At 44.6% G+C, this 24,821-nt stretch overlaps 2 protein-coding genes across 5 annotated transcripts in view; one reads left to right on the forward strand and one right to left on the reverse strand.

Annotated features, from left to right (window-relative positions):
* LOC144132333 (E3 ubiquitin-protein ligase UHRF1-like) overlaps positions 1 to 16,408 on the reverse strand; it is an 85,520-nt gene extending 69,112 nt beyond the window's left edge. The window contains exons 1-5 of the mRNA XM_077664660.1: positions 16,097 to 16,408; positions 15,511 to 15,645; positions 11,351 to 11,398; positions 1,992 to 2,281; positions 539 to 751 (exon numbers count right to left, since the gene is read on the reverse strand). Of these exons, the coding sequence (XP_077520786.1) occupies positions 539 to 751; positions 1,992 to 2,281; positions 11,351 to 11,398; positions 15,511 to 15,645; positions 16,097 to 16,249 (839 nt within the window). The 5' untranslated portion in view covers positions 16,250 to 16,408. The remainder of the gene's footprint in view (positions 1 to 538; positions 752 to 1,991; positions 2,282 to 11,350; positions 11,399 to 15,510; positions 15,646 to 16,096) is intronic.
* Positions 16,409 to 16,639: 231 nt separating this feature from the next.
* Positions 16,640 to 24,821, forward strand: part of LOC144132332 (uncharacterized) — a 222,134-nt gene continuing 213,952 nt past the window's right edge. For 2 of the 4 annotated variants that reach the window (XM_077664657.1, XM_077664655.1), the window contains exons 1-4: positions 16,641 to 16,989; positions 19,065 to 19,124; positions 20,392 to 20,536; positions 21,696 to 21,892. In XM_077664657.1, the coding sequence (XP_077520783.1) occupies positions 16,865 to 16,989; positions 19,065 to 19,124; positions 20,392 to 20,536; positions 21,696 to 21,892 (527 nt within the window). In that variant the 5' untranslated portion in view covers positions 16,641 to 16,864. Of the gene's footprint in view, positions 16,990 to 19,064; positions 19,125 to 20,391; positions 20,537 to 21,695; positions 21,893 to 24,821 lie in introns of all 4 variants that reach the window. The other 2 variants (XM_077664658.1, XM_077664656.1) reach the window with 2 other exon arrangements.

Consider the following 24,821-nt stretch of genomic DNA (forward strand, 5'->3'; position numbering starts at 1 on the left):
CGTTTCATTCGAACAATTTTCCGATCCCCTTCGAGTTCGAATTAACGAGCTTTTACTGTACAGCTTTTTTTCTTGTCTCATGTGATCTAAACACTTCTTACGATGAAACCGAAAGTGAAATAGCATCAGAGAAGAAATTCAATTATAAATTATTTGGCGGTTGCAGGGGAATACCATGCAACCAAGGCAATAGCAAAATGCGAAAGCAAAAATATGCAGTCTAATATCCTTTCAGTGAAACCGCCGAAGTGTATCACCGGCTTTTGGCATTCAGCTGCTGATGTCAAGGTGACAGGATTATTTCTCTGCCACAGTGGTCACATTTTTATGGAGGCGAAACACATATAAAAATACGTCTGTGTGCTGTGCAATGTCAGCACAGATTAAAGAACACGAGGTGGTCTAGATCAATATATCCAGAGGCCTCCAATACGGCGTCCCTCAGAGCCCATGCGTTGCTCTGGGACGTTAAACCCCAACAATTCACAATCCCACTCAAGCCAGCCGAAGCTAGCAAAGCCAAGTGGCAGCCGCTCACCCCATGAGCACAGTGGCCCACAGCTCCTGCTTGGTGCCGCTGGACTTCTTCCCAGTCACCTCGCAGTCGTACCAAAAGCCCAGCTGGTAGGGCTGCTCCACGTTGAAGTTGGCCATGATTCGGTCCCCGACACGCACATCCTCAAAGGGGACCACTTTGCGGGCCCGCGGCCGGATGCAGCTCAGCCTAACCGCAACGACCTCGTCCTCATAACTGCATAGCATGTGCCAGTCATTCGCAAGTGAAGAGCACATCACTGGTGCAAACCTCCAGCGGCAGAGCTGGGTTTAAGTGAAAATGTGAAATGCTTCCTTTCGTTCCAAGCGAATGCCCATACATCAGCAAAAATACGAATTATTGCAAATTATGCAATGCAAAGAAGCACTGTTTTAAAATCAATACGTCTTGTAATAAAATATGCTCACTGTACATTGCAATAAATGAGCCCGTGGCGAGAGGGATTTATCTTCATGCCGCCAAATATAGCCAACAGTGGCAAAAATTTTTTTTTTAACAGACTCTTTTTAGAGCAATTATTCCTGCAAAAAAATTGTTACCGCATAAAATACTACACTTTAGAAGCTTCCGTTTTTGCATTGTGACAAAACAGAAACACTCCATTGGTGTGGTCTGCTATAGCGGGACATGTACTAAGTCCATACATAGGCTATATTCGTGCCATGAGAAACTAGCCCGAGCCCTCGCTTTTCTACGAGAAACTAGTTTGCACGCAATAAGTGCCGGCTCTCACCATGTCCTGACGCTGAGCTTACAGATTTTGCCAAGAAAAGCATGAATCAGGAAGCTGAAGCCTGTCCTACTCGTAATTGACAGCCTTGTTCGTGCTGAACACTGCAACATGCGGGTATTTGCGTGAATTAATTCATGAAGTGAAAGTTGTTTCTGCATGCAATGCGCAGCCACCGCCAGTCTTCGAAATGAACCTTCGGTGAGTATGGTTAACATAAGTTGTGCTTGTCGAAGATGCTTCGGATCCCAAATGAACTGCATGCGTAGCTGCATGGATAACTATACCACCACAAAGTGCACAAAACCTCAGTAAAAACTACAATGGTGAAAACAAAACAACATGAAAAAAATCCAATCCGCAGCACAGTCAACAAGCCACCAGCATACTATAGTAACAAGCCGATGGCTATGTCTCGAGGTCGTTGTGGTCAAACACAGACCAACCGCATGGACAGTCGTGGAATTACTACTCTGGAAATGCTTTCGTGGCCCCTTTGGCTTCCATTTACGCCCCAAAAATTTATGACAGTCATCACAGCTAAATGTGAAGCGCATAAACTTTTAGTGGCTGATGTGTTTGTTGGAGTGTTGTCAACTTTAAGGAGGACAAAAAGAACATCAATAATGTCTTGTTTCGCATGCTTAGGTCATAGTGGAGGTGTCCAATCTGCAGTTTCTAGCTATACATACAAAAAGCACTCACTCGTCATACTGGACGTGGTACAGCAAGCCATCGTCAGTGACAGCAGGTGTCTCCAATGAAGCACATGGTTCATCAGCCTCAGAGCCAGCTGGAGAAGGCTCCGACTCTCCGGTCTTGTCTGACCCTGAAGTTGCTGCGCTGTTCACTTTGGCATGGCCATTTACAATGCCGTTGCATGAAAGAGGGTTTGTGTATGTCGAACAGGTCTCCCCAGCCTTGGTGATCTTCACTACTTTGGCTTCAAACCATGCGCCGTGCTTCAAATCTAGGGCGTCCACCACGTCACCCACCTGCACGCACCAGCATGTTTGCATGTTACCCACTGTTATCAGTTGAGCCTTAAGACTCTTGCAATTTTAACGAGAAAGCATTTCTTGTCTCATGAGGGGCATGTACAGGACCTGCCAGCAGAGCAAGTCCGCACGAAAATGACCATTTGGAAAAAGAAATTCGCCGGCACTGCGGTTCGAACGCGGGCCTCCTGTGTGCCATGCGGGCTTGCAATGCATACACCATGAAGAGTTGTTCAAGTGTGTTAAAGGAGCACAAAGTGAACGCACTGCGGTGTGTATGATGGTACAGTGTGTTGGGGGATGTGTACTGTTGTTAGACAATGATCACTTGCAAAAAAAAGTTGATGTCACCTAAGGGTCACATGGTAAGTGTCACATGCCAACGATTGCTCGCAAAAATATGTTGCCGTTCAAATGCAAATGCTTTCACATTTCTCCAATGCAACAAACTGCAGTAATATCCAATTTTTGCCAACTGTGAATCTAAAAAACTGTGTTAGAGGAGCACGAAGTGAATGCACTGTGTGTGTATGATGGTAAAGTGTGTTGGGGGATGTGTACCGGTGTTAGACAATGATGACTTGCAAAAAAAAAAAGTTGCTGCTGTTCAAATGGAAATGCCTTCATATTTCTCCAATGCAGCAAACTGCAGTGATCTCCAATTTTTGCCAACTGTGAATCTAAAAAACTGTGTTAGAGGAGCACGAAGTGAATGCACTGTGGTGTGTATGATGGTAAAGTGTGTTGGGGGATGTGTACTGGTGTTAGACAATGATGACCTGCAAAAAAAAAAGTTGCTGCCGTTCAAATGGAAATGCCTTCATATTTCTCCAATGCAGCAAACTGCAGTGATCTCCAATTTTTGCCAACTGTGAATCTAAAAAACTGTGTTAGAGGAGCACGAAGTGAATGCACTGTGGTGTGTATGATGGTAAAGTGTGTTGGGGATGTGTACTGGTGTTAGACAATGATGACTTGCAAAAAAAAAAGTTCCTGCCGTTCAAATGGAGATGCCTTCACATTTCTCCAATGCAGCAAACTGCAGTAATATCCAATTTTTACAAACTGTGAATCTAAAAAAGTGTGTTAGAGGAGCACGAAGTGAATGCACTGTGGTGTGTATGATGGTAAAGTGTGTTGGGGGATGTGTACTGGTGTTAGACAATGATGACCTGCAAAAAAAAAAGTTGCTGCCGTTCAAATGGAAATGTCTTCATATTTCTCCAATGCAGCAAACTGCAGTGATATCCAATTTTTGCCAAATGTGAATCTAAAAAACTGTGTTAGAGGAGCACGAAGTGAATGCACTGTGTGTGTATGATGGTAAAGTGTGTTGGGGATGTGTACTGGTGTTAGACAATGATGACTTGCAAAAAAAAAAGTTGCTGCTGTTCAAATGGAAATGCCTTCATATTTCTCCAATGCAGCAAACTGCAGTGATATCCAATTTTTGCCAAATGTGAATCTAAAAAACTGTGTTAGAGGAGCACGAAGTGAATGCACTGTGTGTGTATGATGGTAAAGTGTGTTGGGGATGTGTACTGGTGTTAGACAATGATGACTTGCAAAAAAAAAATTTCCTGCCGTTCAAATGGAGATGCCTTCACATTTCTCCAATGCAGCAAACTGCAGTAATATCCAATTTTTACAAACTGTGAATCTAAAAAAGTGTGTTAGAGGAGCACGAAATGAATGCACTGTGGTGTGTATGATGGTAAAGTGTGTTGGGGGATGTGTACTGGTGTTAGACAATGATGACCTGCAAAAAAAAAAGTTGCTGCCGTTCAAATGGAAATGCCTTCATAATTCTCCAATGCAGCAAACTGCAGTGATATCCAATTTTTGCCAAATGTGAATCTAAAAAAACTGTGTTAGAGGAGCACGAAGTGAATGCACTGTGTGTGTATGATGGTAAAGTGTGTTGGGGATGTGTACTGGTGTTAGACAATGATGACTTGGAAAAAAAAAAGTTCCTACCGTTCAAATGGAGATGCCTTCACATTTCTCCAATGCAGCAAACTGCAGTAATATCCAATTTTTACAAACTGTGAATCTAAAAAAGTGTGTTAGAGGAGCACGAAGTGAATGCACTGTGGTGTGTATGATGGTAAAGTGTGTTGGGGGATGTGTACTGGTGTTAGACAATGATGACCTGCAAAAAAAAAAGTTGCTGCTGTTCAAATGGAAATGCCTTCATATTTCTCCAATGCAGCAAACTGCAGTGATATCCAATTTTTGCCAAATGTGAATCTAAAAAACTGTGTTAGAGGAGCACGAAGTGAATGCACTGTGTGTGTATGATGGTAAAGTGTGTTGGGGGATGTGTACTGGTGTTAGACAATGATGACCTGCAAAAAAAAAAGTTGCTGCCGTTCAAATGGAAATGCCTTCATATTTCTCCAATGCAGCAAACTGCAGTGATATCCAATTTTTGCCAAATGTGAATCTAAAAAACTGTGTTAGAGGAGCACGAAGTGAATGCACTGTGTGTGTATGATGGTAAAGTGTGTTGGGGATGTGTACTGGTGTTAGACAATGATGACTTGCAAAAAAAAAAGTTCCTGCCGTTCAAATGGAGATGCCTTCACATTTCTCCAATGCAGCAAACTGCAGTAATATCCAATTTTTACAAACTGTGAATCTAAAAAAGTGTGTTAGAGGAGCACGAAGTGAATGCACTGTGGTGTGTATGATGGTAAAGTGTGTTGGGGGATGTGTACTGGTGTTAGACAATGATGACCTGCAAAAAAAAAAGTTGCTGCCGTTCAAATGGAAATGCCTTCATATTTCTCCAATGCAGCAAACTGCAGTGATATCCAATTTTTGCCAAATGTGAATCTAAAAAACTGTGTTAGAGGAGCACGAAGTGAATGCACTGTGTGTGTATGATGGTAAAGTGTGTTGGGGATGTGTACTGGTGTTAGACAATGATGACTTGCAAAAAAAAAAAGTTCCTGCCGTTCAAATGGAGATGCCTTCACATTTCTCCAATGCAGCAAACTGCAGTAATATCCAATTTTTACAAACTGTGAATCTAAAAAAGTGTGTTAGAGGAGCACGAAGTGAATGCACTGTGGTGTGTATGATGGTAAAGTGTGTTGGGGGATGTGTACTGGTGTTAGACAATGATGACCTGCAAAAAAAAAAAAGTTGCTGCCGTTCAAATGGAAATGCCTTCATATTTCTCCAATGCAGCAAACTGCAGTGATATCCAATTTTTGCCAAATGTGAATCTAAAAAACTGTGTTAGAGGAGCACGAAGTGAATGCACTGTGTGTGTATGATGGTAAAGTGTGTTGGGGATGTGTACTGGTGTTAGACAATGATAACTTGCAAAAAAAGAGTTGATGTCACCTAAGAGTCACATGATAACGATGACTTGCAAAAAAAAGTTGCTGCCGTTCAAATGCAAATGCTTTCACATTTCTACAATGCAGCAAACTGCAATGATCTCAAATTTTTGCCAACTATGAATCTAAAGAAACTGTTAGAGGAGCACGAAGTGAATGCAGCGTGGTCTGTATGATGGTAAAGTGTGTTGGGGGATGTGTACTGGCACGGCCGCTCAATGGCAACGCACTTGGTGCGGCCCGTCGCGTCGCACCGATTCTGCTGGGCGAGAGCGTGACGCGAGAGTTTACAGTTTCCGCCGTCGGGGTGCCACTGCTCCGGGACACTTTGCAGTGGGAAGAGCGCCCGAGCGCCGCAGAACCAGTGGGTCCCACGTGTCGCAGCGTGTTTCTTTTCGATTCACGACTGCTGTATTGTACGTGTGTGATCGTGTACGGTGTAAACAGATGTTTTAGCACATGCAGTGCCATGCCGCGCAACTGCTGTGTGCCGCTGTGCAGCACCAACGCAAGGAAAGATCCGACGATCCGATATCATGAATTTCCGTGCGATCCTCAGCGGCGGGCAGCATGGTTGAAAAACATTTCCCGGGAGGGCCCGGGTGGAAGAGGCACCAAGTGGGAGCCGAGTGATAAATCGCTGGTATGCTCACTGCACTTTACGGACGCGGACTACAAGAAAGAAACGAAACTGAAGATTCTACTTCCGACAGCGGTTCCGACTGTGTTTCCGAACTACCCAAATTACATGCAAAAAGAAAGTGAACAAAGAAGAAAGAAGAGGCCACGAATTGACTGCTCTGCTGACTGCACGGCTAAAAAAAACAGAGCCCAAATGTGAGTGGAAATGAACTTTTTGCAGAGGCATGCACAGGAGTTTCTAGTGAAAGTGTCTTGTTAGTCAAGAATGTATACCAGCTCACATTAAAAGCCGGCTGCGATAATTCTGCGCTGGTTGATGAAGCTTGTCAGACAACATTCGATATTGCGAGAGTGATAGATGATGCAAAGAAGATCGAGACAGCGGCAGACATCGGCGAGACTGGTGATTTTAATAGACGCCTAAAAGAACATTGTAATGACGTTAAAAACAAAAAAGTGAACTCTAATGCTATCGCCGAACACTCCGTATCGACTGGCCACGATATTGACTGGGGTAGGGCACACGTGCTGGCAACTGAAAAGAATCTGTACCGTCGCCTTCACCTCGAATCATTATTCATTCAAACGACTAATCGCACCCTCAATCGCAACACTGGAAATCTAACTCCTGTATACGCACGCTCCCTGCGCCCTCTTTTCAAACGTATTTAATCCTGATGCACTTTCTAATCCTTCTCATTGTGAACAAGGCTCCCGTACGGGAGCCGAAACGTCATTTTGTTGTTTTTTGTTTTTTACTTTTGGTCGGCGTCCTCCTTTTAAGTTTTATTATGATCGTCCCCGACCAGACGAGTTTTCGTCCAACTCTCGACTTCATGCTACAACAGTCCCTCAGGTGGCAAATCGCCTGCTGTGCTTTGTTTTGAGAGGGTTGTCGACACCTTACGTTATACCAGTCGGCTATTTTTTCACCCGCTGCCTGAAAAATGACAAGCTTCATTCTATGACTATGGAAGTAATGAAAACAGTGGAAGAACTTGGTTTTCGTGTGGTTAGAATTGTGACGGACAACCATCAAACTAATGTTGCCCTATTCAAACGCTTTTCAGAGGATGGGTGCACTTGCCCACGCTGTACTTCACCCTTTTAGGGAAGGTGATCCACTCTTCTTGTCCTTTGATCCAAACCATTTAATCAAGAATCTCCGCAACAACTTCCTAGAAAGGGAAATGGTAGATGAAGGGCAAGCCATTCGAGGTGGATTCTACCTAAGGAAACTTTTTGAAATTCAAACTCAACTCCTCGTTACGCCCGTAAGGTTCCTTACACGGGCTCATGTTGAACCAAACAACCTCGAAAAAATGAAAGTGCGCAGGGCCGTGCAAATATTTTCTCCGCCTGTTATTGCCACTCTCCAGTACCTTCAAGAAAACTCACAGTGCCACCCGGATGCATCTGAATTCCAAGACTGCTCTGCAACAATCACCTTTATGAGGATGATAGCAAAGTGATACGCTCTACACAACATCGCTTCAGTGAAGCCATGGAAACAGCAGGAAGAATCATTCACTGTATCTGACGACGAAAGACTGCCTTGGTTAGAGTTGGACTTTGTGTGCTATGTTCCCATCCAGGATGGTAAAACTTATGCCTTGTCAGCTGCCATCTCATCTACAGCCAAGGAGCTCTCGAGTGCGCTTGAATTCATCACTATGTGGAGTGAGCCGGTAGCTGACATAGAGTTGGCACCAATTGTATACCTGGCCGGTTACGTTGCACGTGCATGTGAGGGAAAGGTACAGTTGGTTTACAAGTTTAAAAAATTGGATTAGGCTTGCATTTATTTGTCCTTTGTTTAGATGACTAATTCATATACATATATAAACTGAAATAGCCCTGAACTCTTTTAGTACCGTTTTTCATTGTTATGCTCGTTTTCAGGTGGCTTGTGATTCCTGCAAACTCCTTCTTCAAGCAGCAAGGCCAGCTGGAGCAATTTATGGATTGATACGCAACGTTGACGATGGACGGCTAAGGTACCCAACAATGGAAGCAGTTGGCCTGTGTAAGCTTGTATGCACCTTTGTCACCAAGGTCATGAAGTGCTCGGACGTGAGACGAACCAGCAGGCTATGCAACACCTTGACGTCCGCAATACTTCCTCATTTCACACAATGTCCGGCATTGACTTGTGAAAAAGAGGATCACAACCACGCTGAGGACCTCTGCAAAGTATTTTTGAGCAAGCTGATAAGACCATTGTTGACGAACTGGGCTAGCAACCTGAATTCGACAGTGGAAAAAACTTTGCTTACACATAAACCTCTCTCGAGGAAAGTTCTGCGCTTGTAAAGCTTTCAGATTCTGTGTACATGAACTTTGAAATTAAAATAACTGGACTCAACTTACTGACTTCTGGTTGTCGTGTTTTCTTTTCGACCATTGATGTAGGCTAGTAGTGCCCATTTGCAAAATATTTCCCGCGTATACCCGTGAACCGGCTGAACTGTAATGCTGTAGAATTCTGCGTGTCCAGAAATGTAAAACAGCGTCAATCATCGGCTCTAATTGTGAACCAGACTGATCAGAGTTCGGACTACTTAAAACAAGCATTTTTATGCTAACCAGCTAATATATGCAACAAGTTAGTATAGCGAATAACCGGCTTCCTGTGTGTCGAACGCGAGTTACTGAACAGGCGAATGCTCGAAGAAGCGCACCCAACATAGGTGCCTTCCGAGGCAAACTGTCGCTGACAAGCGCAGCGATGCTGACGTACTGCTATCAGTAGCAAATCGCCAGTTGGCATTACCATTCATATTTTGTGAAATACCGCTACACAGCCCTTTTTTCGCAACAAATCAAGTGCTGACCGCACGGCCGCTGCAGGCGGAGAGCACAGCTCTCCGCCCGCAACTGTCCCGGAGCAGTGGCGCTGCTGCGGTGGCGATGGGAACTAGGCGCGTCACGCCTCTCTTGGCCGACGCGACGGGCCGCACCAAGTGCGTTGCCATTGAGCGGCCGTGGTACTGGTGTTAGACAATGATAACTTGCAAAAAAAGAGTTGATGTCACCTAAGGGTCACATGATAACGATGAATTGCAAAAAAAGTTGCTGCTGTTCAAATGCAAATGCTTTCACATTTCTACAATGCAGCAAAGTGCAATGATCTCAAATTTTTGCCAACTATGAATCTAAAAAAACTGTTAGAGGAGCACGAAGTGAATGCACCGTGGTCTGTATGACGGTAAAGTGTGTTGGGGGATGCGTACTGGTGTTAGACAATGATGACTTGCTTGACATTCTCCCACTGAACACGTGCCTTTTTCCCTGCCAAAGCTCACCAGAACTGTGACAAACACTGAACTGAAGGGCTCGATGTTGATTGCAAACATTTCTGTGTCTTTTCATCATCTCAATCAGCCAAATTACATCCACTGCAGGAGAACAACCTAGCCCCCTTCCCTCCAGTTAGGCTCCATGAGGGGCAGAAAAATTTTTAATATGCAATTTCTCAGCAATAAATGTGAACTGATATTCACTGAGAACAAAGGTTGGAAGGACTTGCCTTCAATGCCCCTTACAGACAAATCTGCCAAACTGTGAGAAACCAGTAAGCACTAGAGAACTCGACATGTAAATGAGTATTCATAAGCCCCAATTTTTTACCAAATAAAAAGGCTCAAGTATAGGTTTTTCCCTAAGATTGTTGGGGAACAGAATCTCTTCCTTAAATGTGTTTTAATCAAAGCATGTTGTGAAGGAGCTGAAAGATTTGTTTTATAGCTCCTAAAATTGTGTCGTGTTTTGGTGTCCTGTTTCATACGTTTTTCTCATTTAATCGCGAAGCCCTTTCTGCTTGGGCTAAAGCAATGGCTTGCAGTATGTACAAGAAAAAATAATTTTAAAAACTCACAGTGTTTTGCCGTTAGATTTTGGGCTCTAAAGTTTTGAGAATTAGATGACAGAGCCGTACCTGCATTCTATACTGGCAGTCCTTATGCAAAATTGCAAAATGTGCCCCCCCCCCCCCCCCCACCCCCCCCCCCCCCCCCCAAGAGAAAACATGGAAACCAACTCAACACAATAAGTCTCCAAGCAGCGGATAGCACCATGATTTCACAACCATATGCAGCATTCTCCTGGAAGTCCCGATGAAAAAAAGGAACTGTGATGACAGGAGGAGGGGGACTTTCCCTCTCCTCTGCTCTGTGGCTGCACCCTCCCAAGCTGCTCTCCCACAAGCATGAGTAGCTGAGAAAGAAGTGCTAGGAAGTAGGTGAGGTTTACAGGGCAAACTTTCCATAAGTAACAAGACAAGGGTAAAAATATTGAACAATGGTTCCCTGCACGAGCAAGGCACGAGGAGAACAGATGCACAGAGGGATAAGGAGTTATCATCATTGGCAGGAGCCTGACTGTATCCACTGCATGGCAAAGGCCTTCCCTAGATCTCTCCAATTAACCCAGCCCTGTGGTGGACAAGCAGTACGAGAAGCATTTCACACAAGGCATGAAGGGGGATCAGAATAAGAGAGACACCTTAATATCTTGGACGTGTGTGTCGTGTCAGAGTTTTCTCATGAATGACCCTGGTGCCTTTCCTAAGTCTAAGCACAAGCCTGTGCAAATTATTGCAGATGTTTGGTTTTATGGGGGTTTAACATCCCAAAGCGACTCAGGCTATGAGGGATGGCGTAGTGGAGGACCCAGTAAAATTTCTACAGCCTGGTGTTCTTTAACGTGCACTGACATATCACAGTACATCGGCCTCTAGCATTCCGTCTCTATTGAAATGCAGTCTCCACGGCCAGGATTGAACCCATGTCTTTTGTGTCAGCAGCTGAGCCCCATAACCACCGAGCCAGCACAGTGGCTAGTGCAGAAGTATTTACCACGGCGCTTCATGAAAGCAAATAACGTTTGCTCTTCCCGTCTTTCCCGCAACATCTCAGGGACAGAAATCATTCAGTATCACACATCACATACTGTATAATGCAAGCAACTGCTAATAAGAGTGGTAAGGCGGGAAAAAAATTCCCCCTTCAGCGTTGCATCGGTAGCTCATGAACCCACTTGATTTCTGCTTCAAGAAACAAAGGCAGTCACTGACCTTGTAATACTGGCTGTCCACAGCAGATTCAGCAGGACTGCTCTGCTCCTAGAAAGGCATTGAAAGGAAAGCCATTTTCCTTGTTTTTTTTTCTAAACTGCGGTGAAGGTGTGTTCAGTGTTACTTCACCGAAATAGTCACCATGAAACGCTAGTTAAAAATGGGTTTTCAAGCAAACCCAAGTTAAAGAGCAGTATTCAAGAAACACACCAACAATCCAGACATAGTAACTCACAAGCACCCTCTGCTTCCTTTTTCTCACTGAAAGAAGCTTTCTGCAAGACGGTCCACACTTTCCATGCATTACTAGAATCCCTGACAACGGTCTCTGGCTAATGACCACAGTTATTCACACTGATCTTGGTACACTGGTAGAAATATGCAGCACATGTGCACACCTGCTAGATGAAAATTCCTAGCAAGAATATCAACCTAAGAAACTTCTGCATTGGAGCAGCGCTATATTAAACCGCGAGGCTGTATAAATTAAGATAGAAGTGGTGACATGAATGGGACGAGTACTACCATTGTACAGCCTTAAATTCAGCCCAAGCACTGGAGCCTCCCAGTGCCTCGTCTATCTGTTAGTTTGCACGCTTGCAGAACTTTTCTCATAGATCTGGTCTTGCTTCTCATAATTGCTAAATCAGTTTAGTAACTTTCGGTCATATTTTTACCCGCATAAACCATCATGTTTGACCAAAGTCATTTGGTCTATTCAATTTGGTCTATTCATTTGGTCTATAACTGAAACCTGGCTACATGAGCAAATCAGTGACGATGACATCGTCCCACCAGGTTATCAGTTATATCGGCGGGACCGAGGATCTAGAGGGGGTGGTGTTGCTGTTGTTGTTAAATCCTGTGTCGATGTTGACGTCGAAAGCCAGATTGCTGAGCATGAAAGCCTTTTTTTAAAAAATCAAAGTGAAGGAAACAGTGTTTCATTTGTGTGCGGTTTATCGTGCCCCAGATGCTGATGAAAGCTTCTTGAGTAAATTGTATGATCGATTGTTGTTGTTACGAAACAAGAATGTGATTGTAACGGGTGACTTTAATTTGCCTTTACTAAATTGGAACAATCTGTCTTTTGGATTATCGCAAACGAGCGATATTATCCTTGATGTTATGCTTGCTCTTGGTCTTGATCAAATAATTACTGAATGTACTCGCGAAACATCAATTCTTGACCTGCTGTTCATTAGCGAAAGATTTAAAGAAGGAACGGTTACAATTGAACCCGGTATATCTGACCGTAAGTTAATTTTTTTTTCCTGGAAAGTTTAAAAATCAAAAACACACGCGCTCGATATTGCTACAGTTAAGGAATTTAGTCGAGCTGACGATGTGGCGATTATTGACTATATTGAAGAAAATCTTGTGATTACATGTGATGTGGAAAGCTCTTGGCAACGGTTTGCTAATGTGCTTAGGCATTGTATTAAAGATTACGTTCCAGACAGAAAAACATTTAAAAAGCGGAAACATCCATGGATTACTCGTGAAATTATACACATTAAGCGTAGACTTAAGAGATATCGTAAAAAGCATGGGACGTCAACGCCGCTGTTTAAAGACATCAAACATGACCTGTTATCAAAAGTGAGCAGCGCCAGGACTAAATATTTTTCGCACACTTTAGCAGAGTTTCTAAAGTCTGATCCGCAGAAATTTTGGCGGCACTTGAGAAGACCCAAAGATGCACTTACCAAAATAAAAGTTAGAGACAAGACTATCACGGACGCTGCCGAAATAGCTGAGAATTTTAACCAGTATTTCTACGAGGTGTTTTCAGAATTAGATGAATATGAAATAAAAGCAGCGGCTGCACCACAGGAGGGCATTGAAGTGACTCGTGAGGGTGTCCTGGCGATGCTCTTGAAACTGGACACTAAAAAATCCGCTGGACCCGATGGTCTTCCGAATGCATTTTTGAGGCGATACGCAGAACAAATATCAGGTTGCATAGCAGACATTTTTAAACTATCATTAGCATGCGGAAAACTTCCTTCAGATTGGAAAATAGCACGTGTGGTTCCTGTGTATAAAAAAGGTGATCGACTGTCAGTTTCAAATTATCGGCCTGTTTCCATAACATGCAGTTGCTGTAAGATGTTGGAGCACATTGTAGCCGGCTACCTGCGAAAGTTCCTGAGCGATCATAATCTTCTGTCTGATTGTCAACACGGTTAGGCAGGGTTTATCTACAGTTACTCAGACTGTTCTGGCTGTGCACGACTTTGCGCGGGTGCTTGATATGTTTGGGCAAACGGATGTGGTTTTCTTTGATTTTAGCAAGGCCTTTGATAAGGTGCCACATGGTAAACTTCTCTATAAGATGGAATGTATGGGTGTGCCTTTTTTTATCAATCGGTGGGTTCAAGCATACCTTACAGACAGACGGCAATATGTAGAAATTAATAAGACCGCTTCAAGTGTTGTTAATGTTCAATCAGGAGTCCCCCAAGGAAGTGTGCTTGGGCCATTGTTGTTTTTAATATATGTTAATGATTTAGTTGCGGTCATACCTGAAGATGTTTCTGTTAAGTTATTCGCAGACGACTGTGTTGTGTTTAAACAAATTTCGTCCAAATATGACCACAGCTCTGTACAAAAAGCAGTTTTTGCCATTGAAAAATGGTGTCTTAAATGGGATATGGAACTTAATATTGAAAAAACTGTCGTCTTACGTATAACTAGAAAAAAGTCTCCAAATTTGCTGCCCTACCTTATTCGCGGTAATAGGATTTTGGAAGTTGAGCAATATAAATATTTAGGTATAACACTTGACAGTAAGTTAAAATGGTCGTCACACATTACTAATATTTCTACAGCCGCATTGAGAAAGCTATGGGTTCTACGTAGAAAGCTAAAAACTGCCCCAGCACACATGAAAAAATTGGCTTACGAAACTTGTGTGCGGTCTTTACTCGAATATGCCTCAGTCGTTTGGGACCCGTACAGGAAAAAGGACATAATGGTCGTCCTTGAAAAAGTAAATAGGAAAGCGGTTAGGTTTATATACGGAAAATACAAAAGGGAAGACTCTCCATCGCAGTTAATGATGTCAAATAAAATTCCTACGCTAGAAGTTCGCCGAAAGATTAATAGATTGGTATTCTTGTTTAATAGTTTAACAGGTAAAAATAAATTGAAGCTACCGGAGTGCATTAAGCGTCCTCTAGTGAGAAGGACTCGGAACGTTCTTGAACATTCACTTACTCCCCTTTTCGCCAAAACTAGCAGTTTTAAATACAGTTTTTTCCCTAGAACAGTGCAAGATTGGAATTCGCTACCGGAATCTGTTTTTTCCTCGCAAAATTTTTCTGATGCGTTAAATCGTCTATTTACCTGCTAATATTGATTATATGTATGTTTTGTATACATGTGCTGCTGATATTGTATAAGTTTATTGTTTGGTTTATTCTTTTGGTATCCGTGCGCTGCTAACATTGTATAAATTTATTCTTTTGGTTTTATTCTTTTGGTCTCTGTGTGCTGCTAATATTGAATAACTTTATTCTTTTGGTTATGTATCATTATATGTTCACTCCTGCTTGGGCCAAGCAGTGGCCTGCAGTATTATGAAATAAAATAATAAAAAAAATAAAAATAAAACAACATTCAGAAGTAAATAATTCAAGGTTCTATACCTGCAATTTAGCTTTACGTGGTCTAACACAACAGAGGCAAACGCCTGGTTTATCAATCAAGCAGACTGGGTATGAACTGCTAAATATTCTACTATCCAAGTTTTATCACAAAATTTATCCAGTTAAGTAGTGGTATCGACTTATCGAAATTTGAAGGCAATTGATATGGCAGAAGAAAGGAATGCAGGACACTACTGGTGTAGGAACAGCGCTAAGAACAGGACAGAAGTCAAACATGGAAGCACAGGGACGGGCGCTGAGTGAAAGAAAAACGGACAATACGTTCACAGTCAATTCTCTCTCTTACTTTCTTTTTATGTAATTTATGTGAATAAAAAAAGTGATACTTTCTGAGTAAACAAAGGTAAATATTGTAGCTTGACTAACTGAAATAACCCAACATAGTATAGTTTCATCAGTTAATGCCTATGTGGGGAATAAATGTGAACCCTGGCTATAGCCTTATCTTATACTGCACCGGTATTCCGTGACTCACAAACGACTTACCTCTGGCTTCTCAGAAGAAGTAGAACAGCTCGCAGAAGCTGTTGCTGTAGATTGCACCGGAGCAACCCTGACCAGCAGCTGAATAATATCGTTCAGTCCAACATCATAATCAAACAACGTGTAGCCATCTTCTAGCTGAAACGAGGATGAACAAGACAACAATCAGCACTACCACCGGCTGCTCGAGCAACTTCCGGAGTCTGAATACAACTCGTCTTGTTGTGGCCTTCACGAGAATGCGGCACATTCCTATACTCGCTTTATGCTCCGCACTTCGATTTGACATGCATACTACGGCCCTCGGTTCTTTTCGCGCTGCTCCAAAATACGGGCCTAAACAAGAAATGGCTGCGTCTTTCAAGCGACTAATTTACAAGAATCTTAAGCGGCAAAAAGAAGGGCTTTAACGACACAACGAGCTACATTACCACAGAAATGTCAGCGCTTGGGTCCACTGTTAGGCCAATTTTCAAATCGCTGGCGTCCTTGTTACCGCACTGTAAGTCACCGCACATTCGCGGCGGAGCACTACGCATGAACGGCAGGCCGCACAGCAGCGCATGCTAGGCAGCTCCTGGCTACGCACCTGTTTGCCGCGGTAGAAGAGTCTCTGCAACGCTGTCTCCACGTCGAACTCATCACGAACGCGAATCCGCAGATCTTCCACCTTGGTGATCTTGGAGAGGCCATTGATGCGGACCGATTTGGAGCCGTCCATGGTTCGCACTTGGACCCACATCCTCGAAGGTACTACTGATCTTTCGAGCGCGAGGTGTCAAAAGAGGCAAAAGCAGAGATACTGGATCTCAGAGAACAGTTGGCGCACAGCACAACACAGAGCTGGCCCAAGAGAAAAGTCACTCGACGCGTTTGCTGGCTTTTGCGTTTTGGCGCGAATTCCTGTTGGCGCCGCCACCAGGGCTACCAGATGCGTTCGAGAACAAACCACGTGTGCAGCCGGTGTCCGGTATTGAATTTGGTTGATAAAAGTACTGAAAGGCAGCAGTTAGTACTATAAAAGTTCAATACAAACCTAACGTTGTTGATGGTCTGCGAAAAATAAAATTAAAATATTCAAACAGGGCGCTGCAGACAGCCATAGTTTTCGGAGGAGTCTGCAAACTCTGGTGGCAGTTGTCAAACGAATTTCAAACTGTTTGCATCTGCCTGCTGCGGCATTGCAGTGGTTGCGACTGCAGTCGGTGTTTTGAGCTCGTGGCATGCTGGTGGCCGTCGCGGAGAATTTCACGTTCTATTGCTTTCGATTGGGCGGGCTTTTCCCCTTCCTGTGGTTGCCGGTGGTGCCTCGGCAGGACGCGTGATCTGAGTGTGCCAAGACGAAGCCGCCGGCGGCATGGAAGGCGACGACTGGGAACAGTCCAAGGAGAACATACAGCCGTTGAGGCAGGGCCGTGCCATGTCTTCGCTGCACGCTGCGCTCGCCCCCCAGTGCCAGGACGACCTCAGGCGGAAGCGTCGGTGAGCGCCGGCTGCTAACGCTGGCGGCATTCGCCACGCGCCATGTTTTCGCGGGAAATGCCGTTGGCGCACACCACCATGGGAGACACGCGATGCAGACAATCTCCCAAAGCGTATCAGTAGGCAAGCGCAGCAAAGTAGCCCGTGGTCTGTCCTCGAGTTTGGCGCCTGTAGTGATTTCCATACACATTGCTTTTCTGAAGCGCGGCCGTAATTCGTAACGATTTTTTTTTTTTTTACACGCGGCGGGAAATGGTATGGGATCCTCATACTAAAAAGAATATAATGAATTTAGAGCGTGTTCAAAGGAAGGCTATCAGATTCATCTTTAGTAAATATAAAAGAGAGGATTCTCCGTCTTTAATAATGCTTGCAAATAAAATCAGTACGCTGGAAAACAGGCGGAAGATAAGTCGTCTCCAATTTTTACATAACATTATAAATGGAAAAAGCGCACTTCAGCAGCCTCATTGCGTAAAACCTCTAAGTTCACGCCAGACAAGACACAGACATAACCTTTCACTTACGCCAATATTTTCTAAAACAAAATCCCATATGAATAGTTTCTTTCCGCGTACTATACATGAATGGAATTCTATACCTGTCGATGTATTGCAGTCACAAAACTTTGCAGAAGAGCTGGAAAAACATCTTTCTTCCATAAACTAACTGAAACAAAACCAGTGTTCACAATCTGTTATGTTTTCCTAACTCCTTCACTTTGTGATGCCCTTTTTTCTTTTTTTCCCCCAGAAACAGTTCTGTTGTTCTGAGTAAAAATTGCCCGCCTGTTTGTTATTTCACATGTGCCACTCTTCATGTTTTGTTCGTTATTGTGCTGGTGCCAGAGCGTATTCATTGAGTAACACTGCTACACCCAGCATTATTTTTCGTTAGTGTTTATTGTTGTTTTGCATTGTCACACTTTTTACTGTATTGCCCCTCCTGCTAGGGCCAGTTTATTGGCCTGCAGTATCAATAAATAAATAAATAAATAAATAAACAGGGCGTGCACCCGAAGGGACGCATCGCCCGTAGCTGGCTTGTGGTGAAAGAAAGCATGACTTCTTAAGCAGAGCTACGACCCTCGTCTCTGTTACACCCACTTCATCAGCCTGACTTCAGGACAAAGGCATCTCCCATATCTGTCCCTTACTGCATTAATTTTTATTTTAGGTAAAAAAATTGCAGTGAGTTTCATTTGGAGGGTAAGGACCTGTTCCAACCTTAGTTTTCAGAAAAACTATCTGGCTGCTGCATTCTACCAAATATTGTTGCGATACATATCATACAGTGGGGGTACTTTTTGTGATGATATACAACTACATTTAAACAGCCATAACATGCAGAAAACCAAAGTAATGTCCAACAGTATCACAAGAGAACAACAGTACACAATTGGTAGCGAGGTGCTGGAAGTGGTAAAGGTCAACTTGGGGCAGGTAGTGGTACCTGATCCAGATCATGAGAGGGAAACAACTAGAAGGATAAGAATGGGGTGGTGCGCATATGGCAGGTTCTCTCAGATTGTGAATGGCAGTTTACCAGTATCCCTCAAGAGAAAAGTGTACAACAGCTGTATCTTACCGGTACTCACCTACGGGGCAGAAACGTGGAGGCTAACGAGAAGCGTTCAGCTCAAGTTCAAGACAACGCAGCGAGCCATGGAAAGAAAAATGATAGGTGTAACCTTAAGAGACCCGAAGTGGGCAGATTGGGTGAGGGAACAAGAGCAGGTTAAACCTGTTGAAATCAAGAGGAAGAAATGGGCTTGGGCAGGCGAGATAACTGATGGTCCTTAAGGGTAATGGACTGGATTCCAAGAGAAGGCAAGCATAGTAGTGGGTGGCTGGCACAAAACAATTGGCAAGATATGGGAAAGGCCTTTGTCCGGCAGTGGGCAAAGTTGAGATGATGATCAGGCGAGAAAAGTAGCGATCATTTGCCTGCGAGATTTTGGTGCACAAGGAAAAGTGAAGTTCCCTTTTTTATTTTTTTGCCTCAAACCACCATGGGCATGTGAAACTGTTTGTATCCAAAGCAAGGCGCATGCATGTGCATTTTGTGCCCTGCAGGGAGTTTGAGGAACTGCTTCGTACTACCTCCGGGGTCGACCTGTTGGACGTGTATCACAGGTAACATACTTTTTTTTTTGACTGTCTGTTGCAGGTTAAGTGGTAATGTAGTGGAACTGCAAGTGAGAGCTTGCTTGGTGAACGGATCAGTCTGATTGTTCAGGATTGGCAGGTTAGCAGGTGTGGGCTGTTTGTTGTAAATCGAGCGTAGGTTCCATTCTTTATCCAAGTGGATGATGCCAATCGCCTGTCTTAAGAATGTGTGTGTGTGGCCACACAGCTAGTGCGTCCCCGACCTAGAAGATGTGATACTGCATTGCAACATGTGCTGGCGGATGGACGGTGCTTTAACCCTGGTTGCCATCACAAGCTATGCCATGTGCCACGGGTTGATTCCACATCTCATGCAGTGCCTTGAATGTGTTGTGGGTGGAAAATGCCTGGAAGAATTAAGAATGGCTGGATGCATTTTTAAGGGAAACAGTTGCAGATATTACTGGAAATGTCTTTTTCCCACACGCTGCACTGGCTGGGCTGCCCCACTGGAGTCGTTTTCTAGGTGAATTTGATACCACTTATGAGGGCTCTAAAGAACTGCACAGTTAGCAAACTTGGCGGCCTAAGGACCATGGGTGCACATGTGCCAGAACTCTTTGCTGCTAGGCTGCTATCGATTGTGAGCATGTGTAACTAATCACGAAATCCATAGCCAGGGCTTATAGAGTGGTGAAACCAGTACAAACAGGGTAAGCGGGCTATGTGTCTTTAAGAACACACTTGCGATGCTGTTCCATAGCGCCTGGGGTATGAAACTTGTTATATATGCCATTCTCGAGCAAGTCCAGATGTCGGCATTAATTGCTTCCATAGCTGCTGGGAGAACGTGAACTGTGGAATCCTGTCGTTGCCATGGCAATGGTATTTAGGAAAGTAAACTGCATCTGTGTAGGTATTGGAACCGTGGGTGAAAACGGAGCGCTTCGTTTCCCAGTGCCATCAGCGCAGCCTCTCTTGCTGCATGCATGTCCAGGAATTATTCATGCATACTCATCGGTTCTCATCCTGTCACCAGGTGGGCTGAAGAAGTTGAAACCGAAACTGAAGTCACTTCTGGGCTGTTCTCAGGGAAAAGTTTTTGGGATATTATTAAAAAGACCTTGTAGGTACCAAATATGTTGCTTTCTAAAATTGTTTTTTTTTTCCCCCACGATTTGATCCCAGTGCCTCCCCTTAAGCTTCCAAGTTGTGGTGCCGCTCTGCTCCCTCTTTTGTATTCTGTCAGATGGTTTGAGTGTTGTAGCCTGCTGACAGGTGTCATATGTGGCAGGTACGTTGTCTGGGTGGAGCAGCACTTCCCGGCGGGTGGCCATGGTGTGAACCTGAAGCAGCTTCTGGAGCAAGCCATCACACAGTTCACCACAAGCGAAGACCTTTTCAACGATGAACGCTACGTGGGCATCTGGCTGCGCTACGTGGGTGTCTCCCCCATCCTCTGCGTTTTTAAATGATAGCATTAACGGTCTCATTCAAGGCTGGCATTGTCAGCGTGAACAAAAAATCCCCAAATAAGCAGCTGGCCCATTTTCCATCTAGGTCACATGACCTTGCGACGTCGTCACATCTTGTATTATGTGCAAATTGCCCGCTGTGGCAGTTAAATTATTTATTGGTTGTGAGAGGTTGCTCGGGAAGAGCAACCTGGTCTGCACTAGCCCCACCAGTCGCAGCACCTGCCATCGCAGGGCAGTGGTGCATTGCTTAACTGTTGCACCAGGAGTGCTACGAGGACTTGCCGCACTCTATGACTGTGCAGTGGAGAATGACCAATTCCGCATATATGGGCACCTAGGCAGAACCTATGCAACGGAGGAGGAGTACTTGCGTGGCAGGGGTTTTAATGCTATCACATTGTACTCTTAAGAGTAGCCTAAGCGTTATGTTATGGTGAAAGAAAGAACAGTGTCCACGTCTGGGAATTGATATGCAAAGATGACCCTGGGCTGCTGAAGGGATGCATTAATGCTATGTAGTCATACTGTTCGGGCAGAGCTTAAATGTCCCCTCCAGTTTTAGTGCTAAAGCACTTGCAGATATACCAACCTCGATCAAGAATCTTGTCTTGTGCTCCGAACTAACCCGAGCTAGCTCGCGTAAGTTCGGAGGAGCATTGTGCCAGGTGCAGCCCTGGAGGAGGGGGAGCTCTGCTAAGTTTGTCACGCCAGCTGTAGCCAATGGGAGGCATGTGGCAGGGTCGTGAGAGGTTGCCCGGGAAGAGAAAATGGGTCACACAATCCCTACCGGTGGCTGTCGTAGAAACAGCCGCCTGCTAGTGGAGCGGGGCATTGTTTCCACTGCCCCACTGCACTGGGGGTGGTACGAGGATTCGCTGTGGTCTATGAATGTCAAGTAGAGAATGACCAATTCTGTATATTATGGGCATTAACCCAATAAAGCAATCGCGTCACACTTCCCACTTTCACTGGTTACAATATGTGCCGCTCACTTCTCTCGTGCATGTTCAGGCATTTTTAGCATGCACTGTAGTGGATATGACTTCACACTAGTACAGCGCAGCGCATCACCTGCTGCGACTTGACTGCATCATGCCATGTTTTTCCTGCCTTGAAATAGGTTTCCCTCTCCGCCGAGCCCCTGGCTGTCCTCAAGGCCATGTTTGAGTCTGGGGTCGGGGTGCAGTGCGCCCAGTTCTTTCTTACCTGGGCTTATCAGCTGGAGGCGGCCAGGGACAGCCGCAGAGCATCGCGCGTCCTCCGTGCTGGCATCGATCGCCGGGCTGAGCCTACCAGCAAGCTTGAAGAAGCACTCAGGTATGCGCCTTACTACTAGCTGGTTGGGGTGAGGACTCTCTCGGGCAGTCATCCCTTGTTCCACCCGAGAGGGACACAGGCCAACTGTACAGTTTTTATTCTTACTAAAAGATGATTCTGTGGCTCTTTCTGGGTACGTTGATTTTTGTTTGGTAGCATTCAATGCATTTATTGTTGGGAGAGTTGCATTTAAAGTTTTTTCCTGCCACTCGATCCAAACTCGTGGCATCTACTGCGAAAAGACCTCTGTGATCACCATCCTGAAGTGAATGGCTGTGTAGCCTAACCTCTGGGGTGCGAGACCAAAGAAAACAGTTTACGTGCGAAATTTGCCGGTGGTGGCATCACCTGTGTTAAATTTTTTTGCCTTTTCTAGCTTAGAAAAGCTCAGTTTTTAGTAAAAGTAGCATCTAGGCCGTTACCATATTTACACGGATATAATGAGAATTTTTCCTCAGTTCATCGGTTTGAGGACGCATCTCGCATTATACTTGGAACCAAGGTACTAATATATCTTAATTTTTTTTCTTGCTGCTCCTCAAGAGAACTACAGCGAGCTTCACCGCCAGTCTTTCAAGCTGCCAGGAGAAGCCAGCTTTGCTTGCTCTGCAGCTACAAATGCTGATTCCAGGGGTTGATTTGCATTGGGTTCGCCACTTCCTCTGGTCATTTTGGTTCATCTTGCTCCGTGGCAGAGCGCTCTCGCTTGTTCCACTGACAAGCAACGAGTTTGGCTGGAACTCCAAGCATGCGGGGCTGTCACTTTCGGAGTAGCCTGCTGCGTTCGCCTGTTTTTAGCTTCATTTAAGATTTGAAACACTGGCAGTTAACCCTAGGCATTTGTTTAAATTCTGATGGTGTCGTCTAAAGAGAGTGATGCTTGTTGCCCTGATTAATTCGGAAAGTGGTTAAAAAAGCCCAGAGACAAGGCCAGTGATGATGACGTAATGTATCTTTCCTTAGAGGTATTTATCAAAATATTTCTTGAATTGCCTTGCAAACTATCGAAAAATCATCGGCTACATCAGTGCTACAGCGTGCAACTATTCAGACGAAGTGATAGGGACACATACGAAGGTCTGGTGCGAATTCAGCTCCCCACTCCAAATTGATCAGTGGAATTCGCCATAAGACTTCGGGGACGCACAGAGTGCACAGGCCAAGTGGAGGGCGGCTGTGAATGTGGAAAGAAAGCGGTGTGTGCTGTTGAGAAAGAGAAAGTTCTGAAAGAGTTGAGTGGAGTAGGGAAAGGAAAGAATGGCACAATAGCGCAGGACTGCACGAAGCAGCGGTGGCACGGTGGTGACGGCAGCCGTTGCTGCTTGGGAGAATGCGTGCGAAATCGCGTTGGAGGCTTTGTTGTGTGTAATGGCGGCATGTGCATTTCCAAAGTGTTGCCTCTCATAATATTGGCGTATTTGTTACCTCGATATTTTGGCGTGCTGTCTCCATTTTTTTCCCCAGCCTTGGCTTAAAAGTTGCTTGAATAGGCTGAGATCACGTTATAAGCGTAATATTTAAAAAAGAAAATTTGTGAGGCCTCAAACTCCCCTCTTGTGTTGTATTTGTTTCGTTATGTATGTGGAAATGCTGTATATTGCTGCAGGCTATGGATACAGGCAGGCTTCAGTTTGTCGTTCATCCCCCTTAAGCGACTAACCCTGGTGCAGCAGCGGCCGTGTCAGCTCTTTTGCTGCTTGCGTATGCTTTTGCAGTGAACCTGTGCCAGCTGGCCAGTTCTCCTGCCCCACTTTTTCTTAACAGGTGCAATGAAGGGTGGCATAAAAGATGAGACAGGCTTCGTTTGTCTCTCATTTCCCCTTCCCCTATTTCAAAAACTTAGCAGCATTTATGCCCTTTTCATGTGCTCTCATCATTTCTATTCAAAATGAATACTATCTGCACTTAGACTTGAAGGGTCCATGAAAATTTGTTCATCTTATCAGCAGCGCCTCCAGAAAAGATGTGTGAGCGTACTAGGTGTGACCAAATATACACTCCATATGTACTCCATGAGAACAATGAACTCAACGGCCTTTCAGGAAAAGGATAATTCCAGGTGGAGCATTTGTTGCACTGTACAAAAAGTGGTCTCAAGAGTGAGGGTATAAAACAAGCTCACATTATCGCACTTGAAAACAGCATTCGTCAAGTTTATTTTTTCACTGCCTCCCCCCCTTCCTTCTCCACTAGTTACGTCACTAATTACTTGCTCACAAACCTCTAAAATGTAATTATATCATATTTACATGCTTGTAAGTCAATGCCTCCCTCCCCCCCCCCCCCCCCCCCCCCCCCATATCACATGTCAGGGGGAAAAAAAGGGGTGGTGTGCCCATGGGCTCATTCCAAAACTAAAATGTATTAGTCACTGGACTGCTCGTCCCCACTTGCACCACTGTTCTCACTAGTGTGCTGCCGTCGCCATCGCTGGTGCGGTCCCACAGCACATCATTCTAGCATTGTCGTCCAGGGAAATTCGTCGCTCCATGGCGACTGCATCATGACATTGTGTGGAAAAGCTGAAAATTTTGCCTCGCTGCAGCCAGCACATCTGCATCACCCATTCCGAAACGTTTAGCTTCTGGCCCAGCTCAGAGTTATTCATTTCTTCGGCTTAAAGAATGAGAGCAATCTTGAATGCAGCCATTAACAAGCACTGAACGCTTACCGGAGCCAGAGCACAAATGATGATTGACGAAGCAAGACATTAAAACTGGCAATACACGTGGCTGGCAGTCAAGCCAAATGCGTCCGAGAAATGAGTCAGAGAAGAGAAATTGTGTGCAGCATCGGCTCTTCTGTTAGCTACCGACCCTCCCCAGAAGCACTGTCATTCCTAGTGGTGATGCCACCTTGATTCGAGCAGTGGTTCTTCCATCAACTATCTGCACTCTCATCAGTGCCGAGTGTGCAGTTTAAAGTAAAG

Source organism: Amblyomma americanum, chromosome 5, assembly GCF_052857255.1.
Source record: "Amblyomma americanum isolate KBUSLIRL-KWMA chromosome 5, ASM5285725v1, whole genome shotgun sequence".
NCBI classification, from domain to species: domain Eukaryota; kingdom Metazoa; phylum Arthropoda; class Arachnida; order Ixodida; family Ixodidae; genus Amblyomma; species Amblyomma americanum.